This window comes from Nansenia antarctica, assembly GCF_963989245.1.
Source record: "Nansenia antarctica genome assembly, chromosome: 19".
NCBI classification, from domain to species: domain Eukaryota; kingdom Metazoa; phylum Chordata; class Actinopteri; order Argentiniformes; family Microstomatidae; genus Nansenia; species Nansenia antarctica.
This window is the reverse complement of record NC_137692.1, coordinates 24,950,652-24,976,166: the sequence shown is the minus strand read 5'-3', so window position 1 is coordinate 24,976,166 and position 25,515 is coordinate 24,950,652. Positions and strand designations below refer to the sequence as shown.

The window sequence follows — 25,515 nt, the reverse complement described above, 5'->3', positions numbered from 1 at the left end:
AGGCGCCCGTTCAGCGCTGGACATATAGCGCGCATGCGAATCATGTTATATTATTATATATTATATAGCTCGCATCTAATCGTATCGGATGAGAAATAGACATTAAATGGCATATATAGGCCGCTACACAACAGTAATCACCGCGACAAACAGCTATATTAGATTTGGAAAAAAAAAAATATAATTTTGAAAAAAATTATTTTTATTATATTTTAATATGTCCGGAATATATCACGTTTGTCCGGTAAATCGAAATCTTCCCGGACACGATGTCCGGCGGCAATTTTTTCTAACGGAAACCCTGATTCAGACTCACGTAATTAATCAACATTTTGCTGATTAAATTATCCTTCTTGATGGAAGGATCATCGCCTTCCATGCTGATCATCGCCTTCCAACTTGATGAGACACAGCTTCTGTAAGATGCTATGTGGTAAAATGACATGTGAGAGATTGAGGAGTCAAAGAGTGCTGTCCCTTTCTGCACACAGTATCTGAGAGTGTATGAGGTCACTGTTGCTGGGGCGTGGGAGTGTATTTGGTTAGAACTGCTGGTTAAATGATAGGCATATGGTACTGAGTGTTGGCCACAAGGTATGTATGTGTGTGTGTGTGCGTGTGTGTATCTACTGTATGTATTTGTGTCTTAAACCCGACATCTCCTTGTCTAGAGATTAGGCGTAAGGTATGGGCCCCAAGGTGTGTGTATGCATCCATGTGTGTGTGTGTGTGTGTGTGTCCTCAAGTATGTATTTTTGTCCTTAAATATGTGTGTGTGTGGTTGTGTCTGTGTCCGTGTCCGTGTGTGTGTCCGTGTGTGTGCGTGTGTGTCCGTGTGTGTCCGTGTGTGTCCGTGCGTGTCCTTGTGTGTCCTTGTGTGTCCTTGTGTGTCCGTGTGTGTCCGTGTGTGTCCTTGTGTGTCCGTGTGTGTCCGTGTGTGTGTGTATGTCCGTGTGTGTCCGTGTGTGTGTGTATGTCTGTGTGTGTGTCCGTGTGTGTGTGCCCCCCCCCCTACGTCTCCTTCTCCTTCTTGCCCTCCCGAGCGGCGGTGCCGCTGCCCTTGAGGAAGTCGCTCCGCAGCAGGCGGTAGAAGAGGACGATGTTCATGGCGGTCATGATGGCCATGCCCACGCTGCCCACCGTGTAGGTCAGCAGCGGCACGTTGTCCCGGTTCAGCACCAGCCAGCGGGTCATCCACGCCAGCGTGTTGATGCGGAACACCACGTAGGTGCCCAGGTTGACGATGCTGTCCACCCGGTAGAAGGTGCTCTGTGCCAGGTCAGCCATGCGGAGCAGCTGGCGCAGGTGGAGGAACACAGAGTTGATCTCCACCAGGAGGGCCACCACGGCGAAACCGATGTACCGGGAGGTCAGGACGGACATGCCGAAACAGGTGATGACCTGGAGGGAGGGAGGGAGAGAGAGGGGGGGGGGAGGGAGGGAGGGAGGGAGAGAGGGGGGGGAGGGAGGGAGGGAGGGAGGGGGAGGGAGAGGGAGGGGGGGAGGGAGAGAGAGAGGGGGGGAGGGAGGGAGGGGGGGAGGAAGGGAGGGGGGGAGGGAGAGGGAGGGAGGGAGGGGGGGGGAGAGAGAGCGAGAGAGAGAGAGAGGGCGGGGGGGTTAGGCTGAAAGATGATCTAATTTCGTCATGAGCCATTCATTTCATGTTGGTCCTGTGGAATATTCTTAGTGATAGATTGGTTTTCTCAACATTTTAAAAATAACACCACACAGGCATTAATAAACACCTAATGGATCAGATTATGTAAAAAACTCAATTCTGACAAAAATGGAGATAGAACCTAGAATGGAGATAGAACCTAGAATTCTAACGTCACGATATATTGAACCTTGGCTGTTGACGGGAGAGGAACTATGTACAAGCCTTCTGGGCTTCGTTCCCTCCTTGCACTGTTTCTTTTTCTTTTTAAATCATGTGCTAAATAAATAAATAAACTTAAGTCAACTAAACTAAACTAGGCTGTCTTTCATTGTATTTGAGGATGGGGGGAGGCTAGTTGCTTTGCTACTAGAAAAACAGGTCACATAGCAAACAACAAACGCCCAATAGACTTACTACATAACTGGGAATAACCTTGTGATGACCTTTAATCCTCATCACCACCGCCACCGTCAACAACAACTACAACTTGTCTTCCCTGGACAGTCATGGGTTAGAATGAGTTAAAGTATCTCACGTTGTTGCTGTGAGATCTCATGACTGTGGTCACGTCCAGCCTATTAGCTATGGTGCTCTGCGAAGGTCAGTCAAATCCTGTGACCCCCTCTGACCCACAGCTTTACACTGGTAGAGACGCAGCGTCACTTCGTGACGTTAGAATTATAAGGTTCTATCTCCATTTTTGTCAACATTTTCTAATAATCTGATCCATTAGGTGTTTATTAATGCCTGTGTGGTGTTATTTTTAAAATGTTGAAATGTTTTAGTCAGTAATTCATAAAATACATAGGTTCCATCTCACAAAACATAATGGAATGTAAAAACGTTGACGCTTAATATCTCTGAACTACCCTAAACGGAGATAGAACCGTATCATCCTAAGCTCACGACTTAACTCTCACGAGATTGATCAAAATAAGCCTGGATTTTCCCTTAGCGACGTTGATGGAATACCCCCCAGGCCTTATTTGTGTGTGTGTGTGTGTGTGTGTGTGTGTGTGTGTGTGTGTGGAGGCCTAATCCCATGATGCTGTTAGCTAATGAGGCTGCTCCCCTGAGGGACAGAGAGAGAAGCTTTATTTACTAGTCTCCTCTGAAGCCTCTGATACAAACGTCCTATGTCTGTCCCCAGGCAGACTGACCCTAACCCACTGTTATCATGGTAACCCACTATTGTCATGGTATTCTTTTGAAGATGATACAATCACTTTACCAGCATGGTCCTTTACTTCATATATCAGCCATATATACAGTATGTTACGGTACATGTGGGAAAACTAGGGTTAGGGTTAGGTGCTAGGGTGCTACGGTTAGGGTTAGGGTTAGGGGTAGGGTTAGGGATAGGGTTAGGGTTAGACATGCCAGCATGTACCAAGTCGACGTAGCACCTAACCCTAACATTAGTTTTCCCACATGTACCGTAACATATTCATCGACATGTCTTTGAATGTAAGGATACTGAATGATCTTGTAAATGTATTGCATCATTCGGCAAGTTGTCATCATTTTGTTTACTCCAGCGTGGTAATTCTGATGAAAGGTGCAACAAGGTTATAATGGTTATGAAATGAAATCTGTGAGGGAAACGGAGGGAAAGCTTGCAGTTGCATACTAGAACCACTTGGTGGCCCCCAAAGTCAGTCAAAACCAACTACCTCTATGAGTTCAGTATCAGTACGCGCAGCAAGTTAAAGGCTGTCATCAAATAAGTTCACTGTAGCTGAATATGAAGCAGAAAATCCCTGTGACCGACCCGAAACATCCTACTGCTAACAGCCAACCAGAAGGACCTGACCTCCTCCACACAATAACTACCCTCCAATCACACGGCTGTAGCGCTCAGCCTAGCCTAGCCTCTCTACACAGACCTAGATGAACAAGGGTGTTACAGTTCCTCACTCTATATAATCAGAGGGGGAAAAGCTTCACAATGCAAACCAATCTTAAGCCACACAGTCGTACACACACACACACACACACACACACACACACACACACACACACACACACATGAAGACACACACACTGAAGAACAGCTTCTACCACAGGGCCATCCAGGCCCTGAACACAGCAAAGACCTAGGTTCTGGGCCCTGGACAGTCTGGACGGATTGATGGCAGCTGCTGGACTGAAAAAATCAGGTGTAGTGCTGAGGCACAAACATGTACATTTCAAGCCTGCAAACTGCGACACTTTAAATAAATGTGAAATAACACTATTGTGCAATATGACAACCCTAGTCGTCTATCTGTACAGTATAGTATAGTGGATAGTGTACATAGCCTTTATTTATTTATACCAGCTCCTTCCCTTCTTGTGATTTTTTTTTTTAAGTTTTTTTTTTCCCTTTCCTAACACCAGGGGAGCCACCCCTCCTAAATTTCGTTGTTTGGTACCTGTACTGTAGCAATGACAATAAAGTCCATTCATTCATACACACACACTTGTAGCGACATTTGTGGTTTCTCAATGACTGTGTGAGTGTGGGTTGCTTCAGTGGGAGGTGTGTGTGTGTGTGTGTGTGTGTGTGTGTGTGTTTACATCCATGTGGCCCCAGGGACCAGGGCGAGGTTAGGAGCTCCCCCCTCCCCTTCCAAACTGCGCTGCAGGACACAGCTGGGCTGGTGGAGGGAAGCTCCAGACACCCACTGCTGCGTCGACACTGAGACGTCAAACACACACACCACTCAGACACACACACACACACACATCACCACTCAGACACACACACACATACACACACAGACACACACACACACTCACCACTCAGACACACACACTCACCACTCAGACACACACACACACATACACACACACACACACACACACACACACACACACACCACTCAGACACACACACACACACACACACACACACACACCACTCAGACACACACACACACACACCACTCAGACACACACACACACACGCACACACACACACTCAGACACACACACACACACACACACACACTCAGACACACACACACACACACACACACACACACACACACACACCACTCAGACTAGACCAGCAGGAACCACAGACACCTGAAACAACAACAACTGCTGAGTAACACTCAAACATTCTCCATCCTCCTCCTCATCATCACCACAAGAAAACACCACTATGGCACTTTTGAACTACACAATAAAGATGAAACACAGACAGAAAGACACATGGCCAGAGTTGACGACCCCAGCACTGACCACCCAGCACTGATTGTCCACACAGCCAAGACAGGGGTCTCTCTCTCTCTCTCTCTCTCTCTCTCTCTCTCTCTCTCTCACCCTGTACACAGGCAGAGTCGTAGCTGCTGAACCATGCCAGACATTCCTCTGTGAATCCCACGTCCTTAAGTCTGTCAAGCAGGATGCCGACAAGTCGCTAAATACAGCTACACAATAATACTTGGTGTCAGTGGCGCTATGTCAGTTTAACACTTTGAGTGAAGGCCAAGAAGGCAGCCACCATAATGATGATGCTGCTGTGTCTCTTCACCAAAAACAACTTCTAACCACACACACACACACACACACACACACACACACACACACACACACACACACACACTGTGTTCCCCATGGCCAATTCTTGTGTGCAGTATGGGCTGCATACCGTAGACTGTATCGTTATTTTTTTACATGATTGACATGAGTTTCTAGCTAACAGGGGTGGCTGTGTGTGTGTGTGTGTGTGTGTGTGTGTGTGCGTGTGTGTGGTTAGAAGTTGTTTTGCCTGCCTGCTCTCAAGAGACACACACACAGAAGAAGCTTATTTCATCACTTTGGACGGTGTTTATCTCTCTTTCATCTGGGAAAGTGATTCGAGACGTTAGAATGATAAGGTTCTATCTCCGTTTAGAATGATAAGGTTCTATCTCCGTTTAGGGCAGTTCAGAGATATTGAGCGTCAAAGTTTGTGCATTCCATTATGTTTTGTGAGATGGAACCTTTGTATTTTATTAATTACTAACTAGAAAATGTCAACATTTTAAAAATAACACCACACAGGTGTTAATAAACACCTAATGGATCAGATTATGTAAAAAACTCAATTTTGACAAAAACCTTATAATTCAAACGTCACAAATTGTTACTATGCAACTGGATTTGAGATGAGAACACATTGATGTTAGAACATCTCAGACATGAACATGTGTGACAGATGTTTTGGATTTGATTTTGGGGTAGACTGTCCGCGAAAGGGCAGAATATTAGTGTCAATATCTGGAAAAAACAGGGACACACATCTTCTTACAGTACCTCCCTGACAGTCTCAGTCTCAGTCTCAGTCTCTCTCTCTCTCTCTCTCTCTCTCTCTCTCTCTCTCTCTCTCTCTCTCTCTCTCTCTCTCTCTCTCTCTCTCTCTCTCTCTCTCTCTCTCTCTCTCTCTCTCTCTCTCTCTCTCTCTCTCTCTCTCTCTCTCTCTCTCTCTCTTCTCTCTCTCTCTCTCTCTCTCTCTCTCTCTCTCTCTCTCTCTCTCTCTCTCTCTCTCTCTCTCTCTCTCTCTCTCTCTCTCTCTCTCTCTCTCTCCTCTCTCTCTCTCTCCTCTCTCTCTCTCTCTCTCTCTCTAATGTTTCCCTTGATGAAGGAGATCAACCAGGTTGACAGAAGCCTAATCCCAGGCTGCTGTTAGCTAATGAGGCTGGGCTGTTCCTCTGAGAGATCGCTGTCCTTCCCCACGAGCCCTCACCACTGGGGTCCCCCGGGGCTCAGTCTTGGGGCCCTTACTGTTCTCCCTCTACACCAAACATCTTGGCTCTGTAATTTCCTTGGTCCACATGGTTTCTCCTGCCACTGCTATGCAGACGACACTCAACTCTTCCTGTCTTTCCCCCCATCTGACTCACAGGTGGCGACACGTGTCTCTGTGTGTCTTGCAGACATATCTGCTTGGATGTCATCAGCCCACCACCTCAAGCTCAACCTGAACAAGACTGAGCTACTCTTCCTCACTGGGAAAGCCTTCCTGCCCTCTCCAAGCCTCCTCCATCACAGTAGAGGACTCTACGGTGACCTCCTCCCAGACATCACTTTGGGCAGGGCTCACCGCCTCCTCCAGACCTCTGCAGCTCATCCAGAATGCTGTCCCCGCCCGTCAGGTGTTCAACCTCCCCAAATTCTTCCATATTACCCCTCTCCTTCACACCCTTCACTGGCTCCCAGTAGCAGCTCGTATCAGATTCAAGACCCCTGGTGCTCGCCTACCGGGCAACAAAGGGAACTGCCCCCTCCTACATGCAAGCAATGGTCACCCCCCCAAACCCCTCCGCCCTTCCACCTCTGCTGGCCGACTGGCACCACCGCCTCTGCTGGCCGACTGGCACCACCGCCTCTGCTGGCCGACTGGCACCACCGCCTCTGCTGGCCGACTGGCACCACCGCCTCTGCTGGCCGACTGGCACCACCGCCTCTGCGGGAACGCTGCAGTCGCACTACCCAGGTCACGACTTTTCACCGTCCTGGAACCCCGCTGTTGGAACGAGTTTCCCACGGCTGTCAGGACTGTAGAGTCACTCCCCATCTTCAGCTGTAGACTGAAGACCTCCATCTCTTCAGGCTACACCTTAACTGTAAACCTGGGTTTCCGTTAACCGGCAATTGCCGGTCTTTGTCCGGTAAAATTTGGTGAAGTCCGACAAATGGAAAAGTCGTCGGACATATTGTCCGGTGAAAATAATTCCCTTTGAATACAATTCGCTAAAGCTGGCTGGGTGCGTTCGTAAACACGCTCTGGAAATCCGATCAGCACTCGCGGAACGCCTCTCGTCCAATCGAACGACTCGGTCGCTCTGTGACATCGAAGCCAGCGTGCGCTCCGGCGCTCTCAGAGCGTGTTTACGAACGCACCCCTAGAAGTTTCCAGCCAGCTAGCTGAAGCTGCTACACACACCAGAGCCATGGCGACCGAACGGCAAGTTAAACAACATACTATAAAAGTGACATTGTTTTACTCATTACTCATACGTTTGTTGTCATTCGGCGGTGCTAATAGTCGCTTTCTTTTTTAATTTATTTAATTTATTTTATTTTAGCAGTTTCCCCGAAAGTTAAGTGTTTGTTTTTATATCACTATTTGCACTTCTGGTTAGATGCTAAACTGCATTTTGTTGTCTGGTACTTGTACTCTGCAATGACAATAAAGTTGAATCTCACCTAATCTAATCTAATCTAATCTAAAATAATCTAAGATAATCCCATCACTATTACTCCCTATTTTCATCAGTGTTTCAATCCTTGAATCTGTGATGGAAATCAAGCAAAGCCACTTCAAGTCTCCCCACCACTGACAGCGCTGGGTGTGCCTTTCCTTACACTCTCGGTTATTCCCTGTGGATTTAAAAAACGGTGTTTTGGTTTCTATAATGTGGTCTATTCTCAGTGTTGACGAGCAGCTCAGGGGGCTTTGAGATGGCTAACAGCTAATTAAAGGAGTAATTCCACTCAAAAGGGTAGAAGTAAGCTGACTGTCTGTCTGTCTGTCTGTCTGTCTGTCTGTCTGTCTCTCTGTCAGTGTGCTGGACTACCTATGACTTCCATGGTACCTGGGAACGCGTTGTCGGAGAGAAACGCCCTCTGTACAAAGGACCTACTGACCAAAATCCCTGTTCCCCGTAGCCTACATGCTTGCACTGTTACTGTTCAATAAAATGTTATACATCTAGACATTGTGGTATTTCTTTATATACGTATCCCAGACTGCCTATCAATTGTTTCTCAATAAACAGTTATGTTCTTCCCATTGTCATACTCCCGAGCTAAACGAAATGCCTTCCCAACCAGCGAGACTTATAGAAATGACGTTGTTTTATTGATTTAAAAAAAAAAAAAGGGTAAAACTGTAAAGAGAAAATAGAAAACTCACATTAATCCCAAACAATTTAACAAACTTCAGTTAACGTAATGTGGAGTCCGTTCATTGATCGATGCTGTCTGTTCAGTTCCCAGTGAGGCGCCCGTTCAGCGCTGGACCCGTTCAGCGCTGGATTTGACGCATGGCATAGCGCGCATGCGTCAAATCATGTTATATTATTATATATTATATAGCTCGCATCTAATCGTATCGGATGAGAAATAGACATTAAATGGCATATATAGGCCGCTACACAACAGTAATCACCGCGACAAACAGCTATATTAGATTTGGAGAAAAAAAAAATATGATTTTGAAAAAAATTTTTTTTATTATATTTTAATATGATGACCGGAATATATCACGTTTGTCCGGTAAATCGAATTCTTCCCGGACACGATGTCCGACGGCAAATTTTTCTAACGGAAACCCTGCTGTAAACTCCTAAAACCTCTCCATCCCCTCTACCCCCCTGTACAGTTTCTCTCCAATAAATAATTATCACTTTTGATTGCCAATGGCCTCTGTCCCAAGCATGGGTGACTGATGGACAGATGATTCACTTACTTAGACAAATGTATTTGTTGTAAGTCGCTTTGGATAAAGGCGTCTGCTAAACGGCAAAAATGTAAATGTGAGGCCCCGCGGTGGTGTAGCGGTCTAAGCACTGGCCGCTAGTGCATGCTGCCCACCGGGGCCGGGGTTCGTATCCCGGCTCGCCAGATCCAGATATGGCCGAGGCACACGGGAAGCGGCATATTGGCCGGCCGCTTCCGAGGGTGGGATAGGAGTATTTCTGGACTAGGATCCGTCGCGCAACACCGCCCCCGTCTGGTGCTGGAGTAACGGTACTGGGCTCGAGGAGCCAGTCAGCCTAGTCTGCCTGGCGGCCTCCTCTGGGACTGCCGGCCACGGGGTCGGGCGGCGGATCCTTCGCAATAGGCAGGGGATAATTGGATGCTAAGTTGGGTTAAATTGGCTACCAAATTGGGTGAAAAGGGGATAAAATCTGAAAAAAAAAATAAAAAAAATAAATAAATGTAAATGTGATGTAAATGAGAGAGAACGAGAGAGAACGAGAGAGAGGATATAGAGGAGAGGAGGGGGGGGGGGTCACAGGTAAACAGCCTGGTCTCTGGGTCACCAAGGCTTGGGTCACACCCCCCTAATGTGCCCTGTGCACTCCCTCATTGCCCCTATTTAACTTCCTTTTATGGTGTTAGTTCCTGCCTGACCTTGTAGGGAGGTGTAATCATTGATAGTAGTGGGTTAGAAGGCACTTCTATAACACCTTACACAAGCTATACATGTAAGACAGACACACACACACACACACACACACACACACACACACACACAGGGAGGGATGGGGCTTAAACAGCACACACCTCTAATCTTCAACGTAGCTTATCTTCTCCATCACACTCACACAGGGCCGCCTCTACTCTGTTTACCTCCTTTACCTAACATGTGCTTTCTCTGGTTGATTGTTATGTTATGGACATCGCAGTGAACCTCAACATTGATCCTAGATTGATTGACTATCAATTGTCAATTGAATTCAAAAAAGCTTGACTGTCCATTAAGTCTACTGTACTTAAGCCATTAGTATTAGTATAGATAGTATTAGCATGTGTAATAAATGTGCACCTTTCATTTGAGTCTTGTTCATTGGTTTATAATACACGTTGGAAAGACCCTAGTCTGGTTTTACTGATGTTTTTACATCCCTTTATGATGTTAGTTCCTGCCTGACCTTGTAAGGAGGTGTAATCATTGATAGTAGTGGGTTAGAAGGCACTTGTACAACACTTGTATAACACCTTACACAAGCTATACATGTAAGAAAGACACACACACACACACACCCATACACACACATAAACACACACACACGCAGCATGGAATACAGCTGTACAAAGTACTGTACAAAGTCTTACAAACACATCATGTAGAAACTAAGTATCCCAAATACCGTAGCTGTCCCCAACATTACCCCGCCCAACATCTCAAAGACAGGGAGCCTGGATGGAGGCATGAACAATGCTCAACGCAGCTACTACGTCACATGTATAATGCGTTTAATTAAAGATGTGTAATGTACAGTTTGCTTTTTGGAGATGCATCTATTGGAAACCCGTCAGCTTAGAATGATAAGGTTCTATCTCCGTTTAGGGTAGTTCAGAGATATTGAGCGTCCAAGTTTTTACATTCCATTATGTTTTGTGAGATGGAACCTTTGTATTTTATTAATCAAAACTAAAACATTTCAACATTTTAAAAATAACACCACACAGACAATAATAAACACCGAATGGATCAGATTATGTAAAAAACTCAATTTTGACAAAAATGTAGATATAACCTTATAATTCTAACGTCACGAACCATCATCACCTGGCCCCAGACCAGCCACAGGGCTTTTATTGTGGGGTACATTTAGGCCCATAGCACGGGGGCGTTAGTGAACCATAAAGGGAGGGGGGGGGGCCCACACCATGCCTGACCATGAGCCCCCTTGGCTGGGGTTGAAGCCAGCAACCCCCCCCCCCCCCCCCCCTCTTCTCCAGCCTTTAGCCCATAGTTTCACCAGACAGGCCCAGTGCCATTAGAGTGATTCAGCATTAGCAGGCTTCCCCCAGCTAAGCCAGGGTAAGGCTGGGCTTTCAGGGGCGGCGGGGGAGCTGGTGGAATCCCATTAGAACTCCCCCAGACAGACACATTCAGCAGACACACACAGCAGCTAATACTGGCTGGCAGGGGACCCACTAGCTGTACAGCACAGGGGGCATAGGGGGCATGGGGTGGCATGTGGGGGGCAGAACAGGCATGGGTGGCATAGGGGGCATGGAGGCAGTTAATTTCGTGCCGTCAATTACAATTGTTCTGTGACGAAGACGAGACGTTGACGAGATGAAAATGGATCTTTGAAAATAAAAACCTAAATGACTAAATCTATTTTAATTTTTGTTAACGAGACGAGACTAAAACGTTAGCGGTGCAGGAACAAACATTGTGACGAAGTTTATGTCTCAACCAGTGGTGTAGTCTAGTGTTTTCTAGTGGGTATACTGTGATTTTTCCCTCCCAGCCTCATATCGTTCATTTCGGAACGCCATAAAAATAAATCTGCGCTCCCTGTCTATATAGCCAACATTACATGTTATTATACTGATCTGTGCATGATAGTGCTGCATTTTGACATATTTCATGTCGCATCTCCCCCCGTTGATGGTATATGACGCTATAGTCAGTCCCAATGATCCAAAAGTCAAGCTTCGTAACACAGACGGGGTGAATTTTATGAATGAGTGTCAAAGTGTAAAAGTTCTGTCACAAAACGCTGTTACGTATCCTCACATATTTTTAAGTGGGTATATGGAAATCCTTGGCCTTTCCTAGTGGGTATACGGCGTAGTCCTGCGTATCACCTAGACTACGGTACACCACTGGTCTCAACGACCATTTTTTCCATTTTTCTTTTTCCCCCAATCGTGCATCTACCCGTATCATACTTTATCTTGCAAAACCCAAGCAAAGCAGAGCCTCCCTGTCATTGGTTGAATGCTGCCCGGGTCCTACCTCATTTCATCTCCCTTTAGTTCCGAAATGGCAGAAAGATCCCAGAGCCAGATCCAGGATGACAGACACTGATACGGTGTGGAGGAGATGGGGGCAGACAAGCAGAGGCACAGAGAGAGAGGCAGATCCACAATGGCTGATACTGAACACACCTAGGGGCCTAGATCAAAGCTACATTCAGCCAGCCAGCACATGTTTAAGACGTATCTATCCATCAGCACTGGCAGACACAGGGGGGGGCAGAGGGGGGCGACCGCCCCTCCTGGTGCCCCCACGGTTGAAAAACGTCTCTCTTAAGTGCCCTTTTGAGTGTCAAAAATGCCCTTTTGAGTGGCGAAAATGAGAGGATGTGCCCTATTGGTGCCCCTCCAATGGTCTAAACTTGACCATGTGCCCCCACAGTTGAAAAACGTCGCACTAAAGTGCCCTTTTGAGTGGCAAAATTAGAGGATGTGCCCTATTGGCTGCCCTTCCAATGGTCTAAACTTGACCATGTGCACTGATGGGGTCCCATGTTGTGCAGTAGGTGCACTTTTTTTCTTTTTGCCCCCCCTGCCCTTCAAACAGCCTGAGTCCACCACTGTTAAGACATATCTATCCATCAGTCATCCTAAGAAAAAAAGAGAAAAAAATCTAAGACTTTTTTTTTACACTAGAAGAACTGTACAGAAGGGTAGTGGGTGGGGGGTGAAGAGGTCTTTAGGAAGGACAGTCAAGATGTAGCCTGAAGACATGGGTCTTCAGTCTACGTTGGAAGGTAGTGGCTCTGCAGTCCTGACAGCAGTGGGAAGCTCGTTCCACCACCGGGGAGCCAGGACAGTGAAGAGCAGCTGTGACCGAACAGAGCAACCGCTGCGTCCTCGTAGAGGCAGACAGCCAGCCAGTCAGCAGAGACTGTACTTTCTGAGGGTTAGGGCACTGCACAAATGCACAAATGCGCACTGCACTTGGCACTTTACACCCTGAACTAAGCACCTTGTACTGTGTTGTTGTGTTGTTTGTATTGTGGACTATGTTTGTTTGTGTGTGATACTACAGAGAGAGACGAGGCTGAAGAATGTCATTGTTTTAATACATATGACAATAAACTTGAACTTGAACTTGAACAGTCCTCCACTGAGTCAGAGAGGTGGGTTGGGGAGGGGTGTCCAGAAATATAGCCCGGGTGAGCCCCTCAACCAGGTCTCGGGGTGGTAAAAGGGTAGCCCCTCGGCCCCGAGCCTGGTGGAGTGGAGAGGAAAACGACAACCCATACGCCGAAGAAGTCAGAGAGGCTGAGCACATATTTCCCAAAGTTGCAGGTGTTCCCCTCGAAGGCAGAGGAACAACAACATACTGCCTCAAGGGAGAGCAAATACGTTGACCCAGTGGGGTGCTGAAGTGACACTGCTGAGCCCTGAGGGTTAGACACTGTCACACCTACAAGCTAGTTCCCCTAGGTGTAGTAATACGCCTGATGCTGCTTCAGGGAAGGGGACACTTGAAAGAGTCCGTCTTGGTGAGCCTGTTCTACAGGATAGACAGAATGAGCGGTAATAAAGAAAAGAAAGAGGAAGTCAATGGGATGAGGCACTAGGGGGCTTGACAGTTGCGGACAGGTGAATATGACGGACAGGTGGATATGACGGCACACGGGGTGAAAGGCACGGGAAGCAGCCTTCGTTGCCTCTAACCACTGCTGAAGGTCAGATATTTTATATTTTTTCTCCCCACCATGGTTTAACAAACCCTAGGTCCTAGATGTGGGGCAGGGGAGGCTGGCGGCGGTAGAAATCAGAGGACGGGCTCAATGTAATGAACACGTGTTTGATCACGATACCATTCCTCATTCCGTTGCAAGTAGTACAATGAGCCTGGCCTTCAATTTCTACCTCCACCAGCCTCCCCTCTGTGGGGAAGTACGGTAACTTCCATTTGACCTTGAGTAGTGGTCAAATAGAATGTTTCAAACAGCAGGCTCAAAGGTCAAAGGTCAACAGTCTTTGAGGCCTGAACTCCCAGTGCACCATGGGTAACGTAAACAGAGCGCCATGGCACAGAGGGAGTGAGAGGCCGGTAACATCCCGACCATTCTTCAGGGCTCTAAATATAACAGGAACGCATAAACAGACAGTACTCAGGCTCCCTCCCTCCCTCCCAGTGAAATATTCTCTCATCTGCACATCAGGTTGTACCAGGGGAGGCTGGTGGAGGTAGAGAGAGAAAAAAAATCTAAAAAACACATTCACACCCAGGCAGAAACTGTGATGGTTTCTGTTGCGTAATCGGTTTTGGTTTGGTCGGCTCCCGCAGACAGGCCGAGTGCTGATCTTTGTGCATTCCAGACTGGCTTGACTGACAGTGAACAACCAGTGCAACAGCCTACAACCCCATTCCAAATACAAACCTCTCCCAGCACCACTCCCTCTAGGCATCCTATCACATGATGTGTTGCTGTCACTGCCCTGATAGCAACAGCTCAATAATTGACTCCAGTCAGTTGGTCAGTCGGTGTAGAGAGAGAGAGAGAGAGAGAGAGAGAGAGAGAGAGAGAGAGAGAGAGAGAGAGAGAGAGAGAGAGAGAGAGAGAGAGAGAGAGAGAGAGAGAGAGAGAGAGAGAGAGAGAGACAGAGAGAGAGACAGAGAGAGAGAGAGAGAGACAGAGAGAGAGAGAAAGAGAGAGACAGAGAGAGACAGAGAGAGACAGAGAGAGACAGAGAGAGAGAGCATTTCCATTCATTGTAGAGATGGAGAGATAGGCTTTGGAGAACAGTGGAGGAGACGGTAGTAAGAGGGGTGTTGTCAAAGTCAAGGTCAAAGTCTATATGAGAGCAAACACATTTCATTCAATGCACAGCATGCTTGTGCAAATCCACAAATCCACACACACACACACACACACACACACACACACACACACACACACACACACACACACACACACACACACACCACCATGACCATGAACCAGAAGATTACATATGGGTGGTTTCCATGCCGAGTTGAAAGAAAAAACATTGCTTTGAAGTGCGTTGAGTGAGGTCCTGACACATTACTAATGTATTCATCATTATTCATTATATATATACAGTATATATATATATAATATATTCATTATTCATTATACAACTCGTGAGCTTAGAATGATAAGGTTCTATCTCCATTTTTGTCAAAATTGAGTTTTTTACATAATCTGATCCATTAGGTGTTTATTAATGCCTGTGTGGTGTTATTTTAAAAATGCTTAACTTTTTTAGTTAGTAATTAATAAAATACAAAGGTTCCATCTCACAGAACATAATGGAATGTAAAAACTTTGACCCTCAATATCTCTGAACTGCCCTAAACGGAGATAGAACCTTATAATTCTAAATGGAGATAGAACCTTATCATTCTAAACGGAGATAGAACCTTATCATTCTAGACGGAGATAGAACCTTATCATTCTAAGCTCACGAAGTGTGTTTTCCATCACTGATGGTTGCCAGGCGATTGGTGTGTAACTGTGAATTGTGTTCTGTCTGTTTTAAATGACTCACTGATAACTAGCATGACAAGTTGCACACATTCTGAAGCCCAATGTTTTCTATTGGTAATAAAATATAATTGACATATTGTGTACAATTATACTATTTTCATTGGTAGAACATGTTATGAACACGACACTATATAAAAACGTTTGTTTTTGAGGTTGTGTGTTCAACCACAATTCTTGCACCATGCACAAGCGCACACACACACAACCCCTTTTCACATTATGGATTCTGGGATAGTCTGAGTGTCCCAGGATAGCCCAGCCTCTTTCAAAACTATATATATATACACACATATACATACACACACACACACACACACACACACACACACACACACACACACACACCCTCCACCGCTATACATCTACATTCCTAGGAATACACAGAGGTATCTAACTGGCCCTTAGCCAAGGCAGGTTTGTTTCTCCCCTCCCTCCCTCCCTCCCTCCTCTCCCTCCCTCCCTCCCCCCTCCCTCTCCCTCCTTCCTCCTCTCTCCCTCCCTCTCTCTCCCTCCCTCTCCCTCTCCCTCCCTCTCCCTCCCTCCCTCTCCCTCTCCCTCCCTCCCTCCCTCTCCCTCCCTCTCCCTCCCTCCCCCCCTCCCTCCCTCTCCCTCCCCCTCCCTCCCTCTCCCTCCCTCCCCTCCCTCCCTCCCTCTCCCCCCCCCCTCTCTCTGGGTGGGGCATTTAACAATGAAACAAAACAAATAAAACACCCTCAATCACAGCGCCTTCAATCCTCAGCTTGTATTGACTCAGAGTCTGGTCTCCTCCCTCACATAGTGTACAGTACAGGGGTTCCCGGAGAAACTGCATTCCAGGTTTCCATGTCAATAACTCACATAGACCACCGTGGGCCTTTCCTGCCCAACCTGGTTATGTTATGACTTCATCATTTTGAAAGTAGTAATGTAGAAATGAACACAAACAAACCCACTCAACTATGTTGCCTTTAGTTTCTGTGCTCCTAGGTACTTGTAAAGACCTTCAAAACGTACTCAAATTAGATTCGACTTGTCGATCGTTACATTTTTGACCTTGGGAAAGGATTTGTCATCTATTGCATAATATTGCCTTTAATGACTAAATAATTAAATTAAGATGATAAAAACCCATCCTTTTAATATTGCATTTAAGTTACAAAATAATTAAATTAAGATGATATAATGATTAAAGCACTTTGAGCTGCAACGTTTGCAGGAAAAGCGCTATACAAATAAAGTTGTTGTTATTATTATTATTATTATCTATGAAATGTACTACAGTGCATGAGTATGTTGCGTTAATGCTCAATGTACACCGTTGAGCTTTTCAGGTTTCCAAGGAAAATAGACATGCTTGCACTCTAGAAGAGGCCAGATAAGGGGCTGGTTTAATCAACGTGGAAAATGGTAAGGTCCTACACACATACAGCATGGAAGGGTGTGGGGGGAGTCTACCAGAGGATGGAAGCTGTACATCACACAAACATGGCGGCCATTCCATACATACAGCCAAGGGAGCCTCTGATTGGCCGGCTGCCATGTGCGTGGGCGGAGGCTGTTCTGTGTGAGGGGATTCAAGGGGGATGGGGAGGTGTTTTCATTGTGTGGGTGTACGGGATATGGAGACGGAGTGAGAGTGTGTGTGTGTGTGTGTGTGTGTGTGTGTGTGTGTGTGTGTGTGTGTGTAAGGGTATGGAAATGAAGGGGGGGGGGCAAGGAAGACTGGGGGGCGGAGCAAGGTTTCGTTGTTGTTGAAGGGTTCACTGGATCTAAGAGGGGGGCCCTACAAAGGACCCTATAAAGGAATTGGAGGGAGAGTACATGTGTGTGTGGTGTGTGTGTGTGTGTGTGTGTGTGTGTGTGTGTGTGTGTGTGTGGATACAGGGGGTGGGTCATGTGGAGACCAGATGTCCTTGCTTCTGTCTGGAAACACACTGAGGAGGGAAAGAGAAAGGGGGCTCCCTCTCTCTCTCTCTTTTCTTTCAACTCGGCATGGAAACCACCCATATGTAATGTTCTGGTTCATGGTCATGGTGGTGTGTGTGTGTGTGTGTGTGTGTGTGTGTGTGTGTGTATGTGCGCATTCGTGGATTTGCACAAGCATGCTGTGCATTGAATGAAATGTGTTTGCTCTCATATAGACTTTGACCTTGACTTTGACAACACCCTCTTACTACCGTCTCCTCCACTGTTCTCCAAAGCCTATCTCTCCATCTCTACATTGAATGGAAATTCTCTCTCTCTCTCTCTCTCTTCTCTCTCTCTCTCTCTCCCTCTCTCTCTCCCTCTCTCTCTCCCTCTCTCTCTCCCTCTCTCTCTCTCCCTCTCTCTCCCTCTCTCTCTCTCTCTCTCTCTCTCTCTCTCCCTCTCTCTCTCTCTCTCTCTCTCTCTCTCTCTCTCTCTCTCCCTCTCTCTCTCTCTCTCTCAACCCACAGACAGTACCCAGGCCAACATAGGAATGTCTTCTGGGGAGCTTTAACATCCCTGGAAAATGTAGCTGGCAAATATATCCAGTACTAACTTCTCCAGGCCTAGAGACATCTTCTAAGTAGTTTGTGAGAGGAGAAGGGACACTAATTCACAAATGATACTAACCTCATTGATGTTTTTATCTCATTTTGCTTTGTTGGTTTTAAACTGTTTTGTAAGGTGTCCTTGAGAGCCTTGAAAGGCGCCCATAAATAAAATGTATTATTATTATTATTATTATTATTATTATTATTATTAATGAGAGCAAGGAGAGTGAGGTTGTGGTTTAGGACTGAAGGAGCAGAGGAGAGCACAGTAGAGCGTAGAGTATTATGGTATGGCAAACATTCTTCACACTCAGCCCTGATGGCTGCACTGTGGCCATATTAGGCTGCGCTGCGTCAGTGGGTGCCAGTAGTGTATGCAGTGGTGGTGGAGGCAGCTGACATATGCTAAGATGATGACAAAGACAGGAAACAGATAGGGAGGGCCGCGGACAGAGAAAGACACGTCTACGTGAGCAGGACTATCAGGCTCTGCGGAAAAGAGCCCAGGTAACAGAAGAGGAGAGGGGAAGCTGGACACCAGAGACAGAGACCAGATATGGATTGGTCACCACGTCCTACGTAAGCCTTGCGAAGTCCAAGCAAGTTGTGAGCTTAGAATGATAAGGTTCTATCTCAGTTTAGAATGATAAGGTTCTATCTCCGTTTAGAATGATAAGGTTCTATCTCCGTTTAGAATGATAAGGTTCTATCTCCGTTTAGGGCAGTTCAGAGATATACTGTATATATTGAGCGTCAAAGTTCTTACATTCCATTATGTTCTGTGAGATGGAACCTTTGTATTTTATGAATTACTAACAAAAAATGTCAACATTTTAAAAATAGCACCACACAGGCATTAATAAACACCTAATGGATCAGATGATGTAAAAAACTCAATTTTGACAAACATTTAGATAGAACCTTATAATTCTAACGTCACAAATTTCTAAGTGACAGTCCAGTAGTTTGGTAGTCAGGTAGAAGCTTCTAGAAGGGCGATGGATAAGACAGTGGGAGAGGGCTGCGACCGGAGCGGCTGGTGGAGGTATAGATCAGACGGAATGGACGACCTCAAACACGTGTGTGTGACACCCTTACTCATTCCGTTACAATGAGCCCATCCTCCGATTTCTACCTCCACCAGCCTCCCCTGGGCCGCAGACGTGACAGAAGCGCAGCAGGCTGCCGTCCGAATAGCAGTGTTAGTGAGTGACATCCGCCTCCTCGCCAGGACGGCCACTTTATGACCTCCACTTTAATAAGCTTAAACTCAATTCTGCTTAACGAGAGAGGGATGAGAGCAATCAGCAGCGCAGGGAAACAGTAAACACTACAGTGTAGCACCGGCCACCTACGAAAACATCATTCTGCTGTTGAAGTTGAGTTAATAAACATCTAGTTTAATCTTCCATCACTACAATTATCTACATGTTACATGCTGTTTTTATAAAAGACAATCATTACTGTACTCTGTACTGTATGCAGAGTCTTGTACTTTATCTACCATCACCCGAATATTAACAACTTCAATATTTCCAAATGTCATGGCCAACTGCTGGGGCAGCGTACACACGACTGGTCTTTATGAGAACCTGTAAAATGATTCCTTGTTTTTCCACAAACCCAGTCAAGGGCAGCTCCGACAACTTTATTGAAAATACAGCAAATCCCCCGTCGAAGAAGATTGCTCTTAACTACATTCTCTGCTCTGAAAGTATAACGTTTGTCAGGCTGGCCATTTCTATAAATGTTTCTAGACCTTGAAAGGTTATGTTATGCAAACTTTTTAGAGATACAATCACTGAACACTTTATTAGGAACACTGTACTAATACTGGGTAGGGCCTCCCTTTGCTCTCAAAGCAGCCTCAATTCTTCGTGGCGTTAATTCCACAAGATGTTGGAAACATTCCTTTGAGATTCTGGTCCATGCTGACATGATTGCATCACGCAATTCAGATTTTTCAGGTGCTCTCTCAAGCTGTGAATCTCCCGTTCTTCCACATCGGCTTGGAGATGACAGACAGAAGACCAAACCACTGACAGAGGGTCAGATTATGAGATGAGGGTAGAGCCATTTGATTCTAGTCTTGATAGAGGGTCAGATTGTGGGATGAGGCTAGAGTCATTTCATCCTAGCCCTGTGGTTGGAGGGACCACTTACTACAAGGGATCCCAAATTGACTAATTTCCCGTGAACCCAACAACTTGACAACTTGATACCAGCATATCAGAATGATGTCCAAGAAGTGTATTCTCATAACCTCAAAGATTTGCTAACTGGTGGGATTTGACGACACCACGACACTACAAGGCTACAAGGGTCAAATACACAAACATTGTATTACATATGTGTCTTATAGAGGTTAGTTTGATTTATTCAGGGGGACACTAACTCACATGGTGGGGGGGTTTGAGAACTGCTGACTTACCACTACATGGTGAAAGAGGAGCTCCCATGACTGGACAATCTTTTGGTTCCGCACCATGTCCAGGAAGTCATACATGAAGTAACCTGTCAACATAGAAATAAAATATACGGTTGTTAAGTCTGACGTCAAACGTGACATTTAGCAATTTCCGGGTCCAAACCAGAAATTCCCTGCACCAGAGTACCAGTGTACTACAGCACCAGAGTACCAGTGTACTAAAGCACCAGAGTACCAGTGTACTACAGCGGTAGAATGACAGTTCAATCGTTTTTTAGACTGGGATCTATTCATACAACAAGGGACACAGCACTTTCCCGTTTTCCCCATTATTGTCAGCGTCTTTGAGCCTCGGAAAAGCGCTATATAAATATAACGAATTATTATTATTACTGAGGCATTTCGAAGAGAGCGCCTCAGCCAACTTTGGACCCGGAAACACGTCACGACTTAACAACCGAATAGCTGAGGACCAAATCAAAGGCGTTTTTCAATGGACAAGCCATTGGCATATTAAGCATGTTGTCGAGACTTGATTCCATGACGACACAAAGGATTACAACCAAGATGTCAGTTAAGAGAGCTATTTTTACATGTCTCTCCTGCTATGAGCGTATCCATGGAGACGCAATACAATAATGAGGCGTTAAGAGTGGGGGTGGCAAAGGGGGAGGAGCCTGGTTAGAACCCCTATGTTTTGAATTTCACATACAACAACTTTTTATTTATTTTTTTACATTTATTTAACCTTTGTTTAACCAGGGGGTCCCTTGAGATTAAAATCTATTTTCCGAGGGAGACCTGGCCTAGAAAGCACACCAGTACAGATACAAGTTACAACATTGGTGAATAAAACATAATAAATAACAGACAAGAGATAACAGATAAATATAATTTAAAAAGCATCTTCAATTGCACAGTTCTGTCACACAATTTCCAATCAGAGCTTTAAACTCTCTCAGGGAGACTTAAGCTCTAGTGTGTTATGGAGGTTATCCCATGACCAGGTTATTAAGCTCTAGTGTGTTCTGGAGGTTATTCCATGACCAGGGCGCAAAATAAGAGAAAGCTGTTTTGCCTAGTTCCAAGCGAGTCCTGGGTACCTGGTAGTGGAACGAAAATCCTAACAGCTGTTGGTGAGTGACATGAGATTACATAGATATGAGGGGAGTTTGCCCAGTGTGGCTTTGTAAATAAAGATGTACCAGTGATACTGTCTCCTTAGGCTTAATGAAGGCCAGGAGACCAGGTCATAAAGTACACAGTGATGTGTCTGTGTACGGGATAATGAGTTGGATATGAAATGTAGAGAGCTGTGATATACAGAGTCTAGGCGGTGAAGTGTAGAGGAGGCAGCATGCATGTGTATAATGTCCCCATAGTCTTGAACACTTAAGAACGTAGCCTGAACAAGCGTTTTCCTAGCTGCTAAATTGAGGCAGGCTTTATAAAAACCCAGCCTAACCTTTAGTTTCTTTACTAGGTTCATAGTATGTCCTCTAAAAGAGAGCCTGTCATCCACCCAGATACCCAGGCACTTATAGGATGACACTCTTTTAATTGAGGCTCCTCCTAAGGTGTGGATGTTAACAGAATCTAAGATCTGGGAGAGAGCTCTGGAAAAGATCATACATTTGGTTTTCTTAGCATTGAGAACCAACTTTAAGCCCAATGCACATGGCGTGCGATTTTGTCACACGACAACATTCGATTCTCAATTCACACCACCGAAGTGTGTGGGTGTGAATGGAGAATCGAATGGTGTCGTGCGACAAAATCGCATCGCACGCCGTGTGCATTGTCTCATTCAAAACAGTGGAATCGAATTCGCGGTGCGACAAAATCGCACGCCGTGTGCATTGGGCTTTAGACCGTAGAGTGAACTTGAATACTGTGATGACTTTGACATCATTGATACCTGCTAGGCCTACACACCTAGGTACACATGACAATTGTAAAAGGTGAAACATCGAGTAAATTAAACCTAATTATTCCAATGAGGATAATGTAATGTAATGTAATGTAATGTAATGTATGCAATTAATTAATAAATAAACAATCCAAATGGATTCAACACAATGTTTTGTCTTAATGATTATCTGATAATACTGGCATTCCTGCAACACATAACAAATGTACTTTTTAGCTTTATCCTAACAAGTCCTTCCCAGTTTTGAGTAGGGTCCATAGATTGACTCCTGATAAATAGTGAAGTCACACTAAAAGAAAGCCTTTTTAAGATAAGGCTAATCTAATATCTAATCTAGACAGCTAGATAAGGCTAATCTAATAAAGATAATCTAGACAGCGAGATAATGCTTTTCACATAATCACAGGTTATGATCCAAGAGACGTCTTATCACACTGGTTGTGTTTCATAATAATACATTTAGTAGTCTATTGCACATATATGTACGTCAAGGGAGGCTGGTGGAGGTAGAAATCGGAGGACAGGCTCATTGTAATCCACGGAATGGAATAAGGAATGCATGTGTGTTCGAGACCATTCCATATTCCATTCCATGAATTACAATGAGCCTGTCCTCTGATTTCTACCTCCACTGATGTACATTAGGTTATTTAAACATAAACAATAACACATGCAGGTAGAGAGATAGTGTTTAATGAGTACTGTTCAAATATGACAGCGTAGCTCTGAAGCCAATCTGAAGCCAAGCCAATCCCTGCGCTCTATCCAATGGACAGAGCGATCAAACACAGCTTGACTTCACATTGGCTGAGAGCAACACAGGAACACACCGGAAATTCTAGTTTGGGTTGTAAGGAACAATACGTCTATTGTCTGCTTAAGAGTGCCAATATGGTTTCTCAGAAGATGTTTTGGATGATGAACATCCTCTTATGACACTTAATTAGAAGAAAAAAATTCTGAGTGGGGCAGTCCCACTCATATTTTTCATTTTATTGGATAGAGATAGTGAAGGTAGACAGAAAAGTAAGGAGGAGAGGGCATGTCAGCAGGGCATGGGCCGGATTCGAACCCATGCCGACATGGGCATATGTGTGCACTGTAGACCATGGTGCTAGACCACTGGACCACCCCAGGCCACTTTATGACACTTTATGACAATGTCATGCTCTGCGTGTACCATAGATGGGTGATAACCCATAGTGATAACCTTGGTATCTTCCCATCGCTGTCCTGCCAAGACCAGGAACAGTAAGCTGTAGTAGAGGCAGTCTGCTTACTGTGAGAACACATCAACTCACTTTGATTATAATCACAGTAGTAGCCTGATTATTTAATTTGGGTAAATATATTATTCATGTACTTTTGGGGAATTTGAGTTTCCCATAGTCTGTCTATGGGAAGCTATAGATGCCCCTGCAGTCAGGCATCAATGCTATCAGTGTTTGGTGAAACAAAACTACCAAAAATCATAACTTTTCCAAAATGGCCCTACAAACACAGTGTTTGGTGCTTAATGTCACACCACACGGTCGGAGGGAGGGTCCAGAAGACGCGCGACCCTAGTCCTGAGGACACGCGACCCTAGTCCTGACTCCCTTCTCTAGTCCTGACTCCCTTCTCTAGTCCTGACTCCTACCCTAGTCCTGACTCCCTACCCTAGTCCTGACTCCCTTCTCTGTTACAAATGGCATCTGAACCGGGGACGGCTGCATAAATTAGCAGCTTTCTTTCGCTGTTCCGGCCCGTTCTGAGGTCATGTGACCTACGGGGGATGGGGTAGGTCTGGTGCCTGGGACGGAGGACCATAATGCCCCTCATTGATTCTCTCACTAACAAACTGACAACTCTGCCAACATCCAGGGGTGGGATGGATTCTTAGGAGAATACAAAACATCCTTGGAATTCTCTAGAATTCTATTCTTGTTGTCTGGCAGAGATCCAATAAATTAGCAGCTTTATGAAGCGCGGCATGCAGTCGTTTAAACTGAGCTCGTTCCATTGGCTCTACAACGCATTGACAGTTGAAAGGTCGTAGAGTAGAAAAAGAGGAAGTTGTACACAAGTTTAAGTTGTACACGTAAAGGCTGTGTTGGATAATAGTCTCTTAGCTTTGGCTCATTATAAATGAGTCATTAAGGAAGCCATGACTCCCACCTATACATACACAGGTATTTCACACCTGTGGAGTTGTACCTGTAAGTGGAATGTCCTGTTGTTTATTGTCTTGTCAAACTGGCGATAATTCAACACGTCGATGTCAATCAAGTGGAAATTCACATCATTAGGGAGGGTGGTTGAAACATGCACACACTGAAACATGCACACACACACACACACACACACACACACACACACACACACGCGCACACACACACACACACACACACACACACACACACACACACACACACACACACACACACACACACACACACAAACATTCTGACTCTACTGAGCCAGCCAATGTTACAACACATACATGTATTGTTACCTGAGATAGCCATAGTGAGGTGCTATGGCAACCCTGACACACACACACACACACACACACACACACACACACACACACACACACACACACACACACACTGAAGGCCACTGCATGCATCACATGTCAGTGAATGGATCCATGATCACCCATTCTGGAACGAACTCCTATTTCTACACCTCTGTACCACTGCCCCCCCCCCCCCCCCTATCCAAACCCCCCCGCCCCCCCCCCCCCCCCCCCCCCAAGCGCGTGCACTCACCGATTGACACCGACACCAGCGCGTGTGAGAACACAGAGTGAGTCTCTATCAGATCTTCGGCCATCTGAGGATGAAGGAAAAAGCTAACGGGGGGAAATATAATAAATGACTATTAATACATAATAATTTATTATGTAAGAAACTCACTAAGCACCAAAAGAATAAAATAAAACACACACAAATGAGATAGTTAAAACGTTATGAAATGGATGTTAAGATCCAGTTAAGATATATCAATATGGAAGTTCATCTTTGTAAATAATGTATTAATGTGTA

At 45.5% G+C, this 25,515-nt stretch overlaps 1 protein-coding gene across 1 annotated transcript in view; it reads right to left on the bottom strand.

Annotated features, from left to right (window-relative positions):
* Nucleotides 1-1,011: 1,011 nt before the first annotated feature.
* tlcd2 (TLC domain containing 2) overlaps nt 1,012-25,515 on the bottom strand; it is a gene marked incomplete at both ends in the record, with an annotated part of 24,889 nt that continues 385 nt past the window's right edge. Inside the window, 3 exons of the mRNA XM_080549200.1 lie at nt 1,012-1,401; nt 20,560-20,642; nt 25,240-25,322. Of these exons, the coding sequence (XP_080405326.1) occupies nt 1,012-1,401; nt 20,560-20,642; nt 25,240-25,322 (556 nt within the window). The remainder of the gene's footprint in view (nt 1,402-20,559; nt 20,643-25,239; nt 25,323-25,515) is intronic.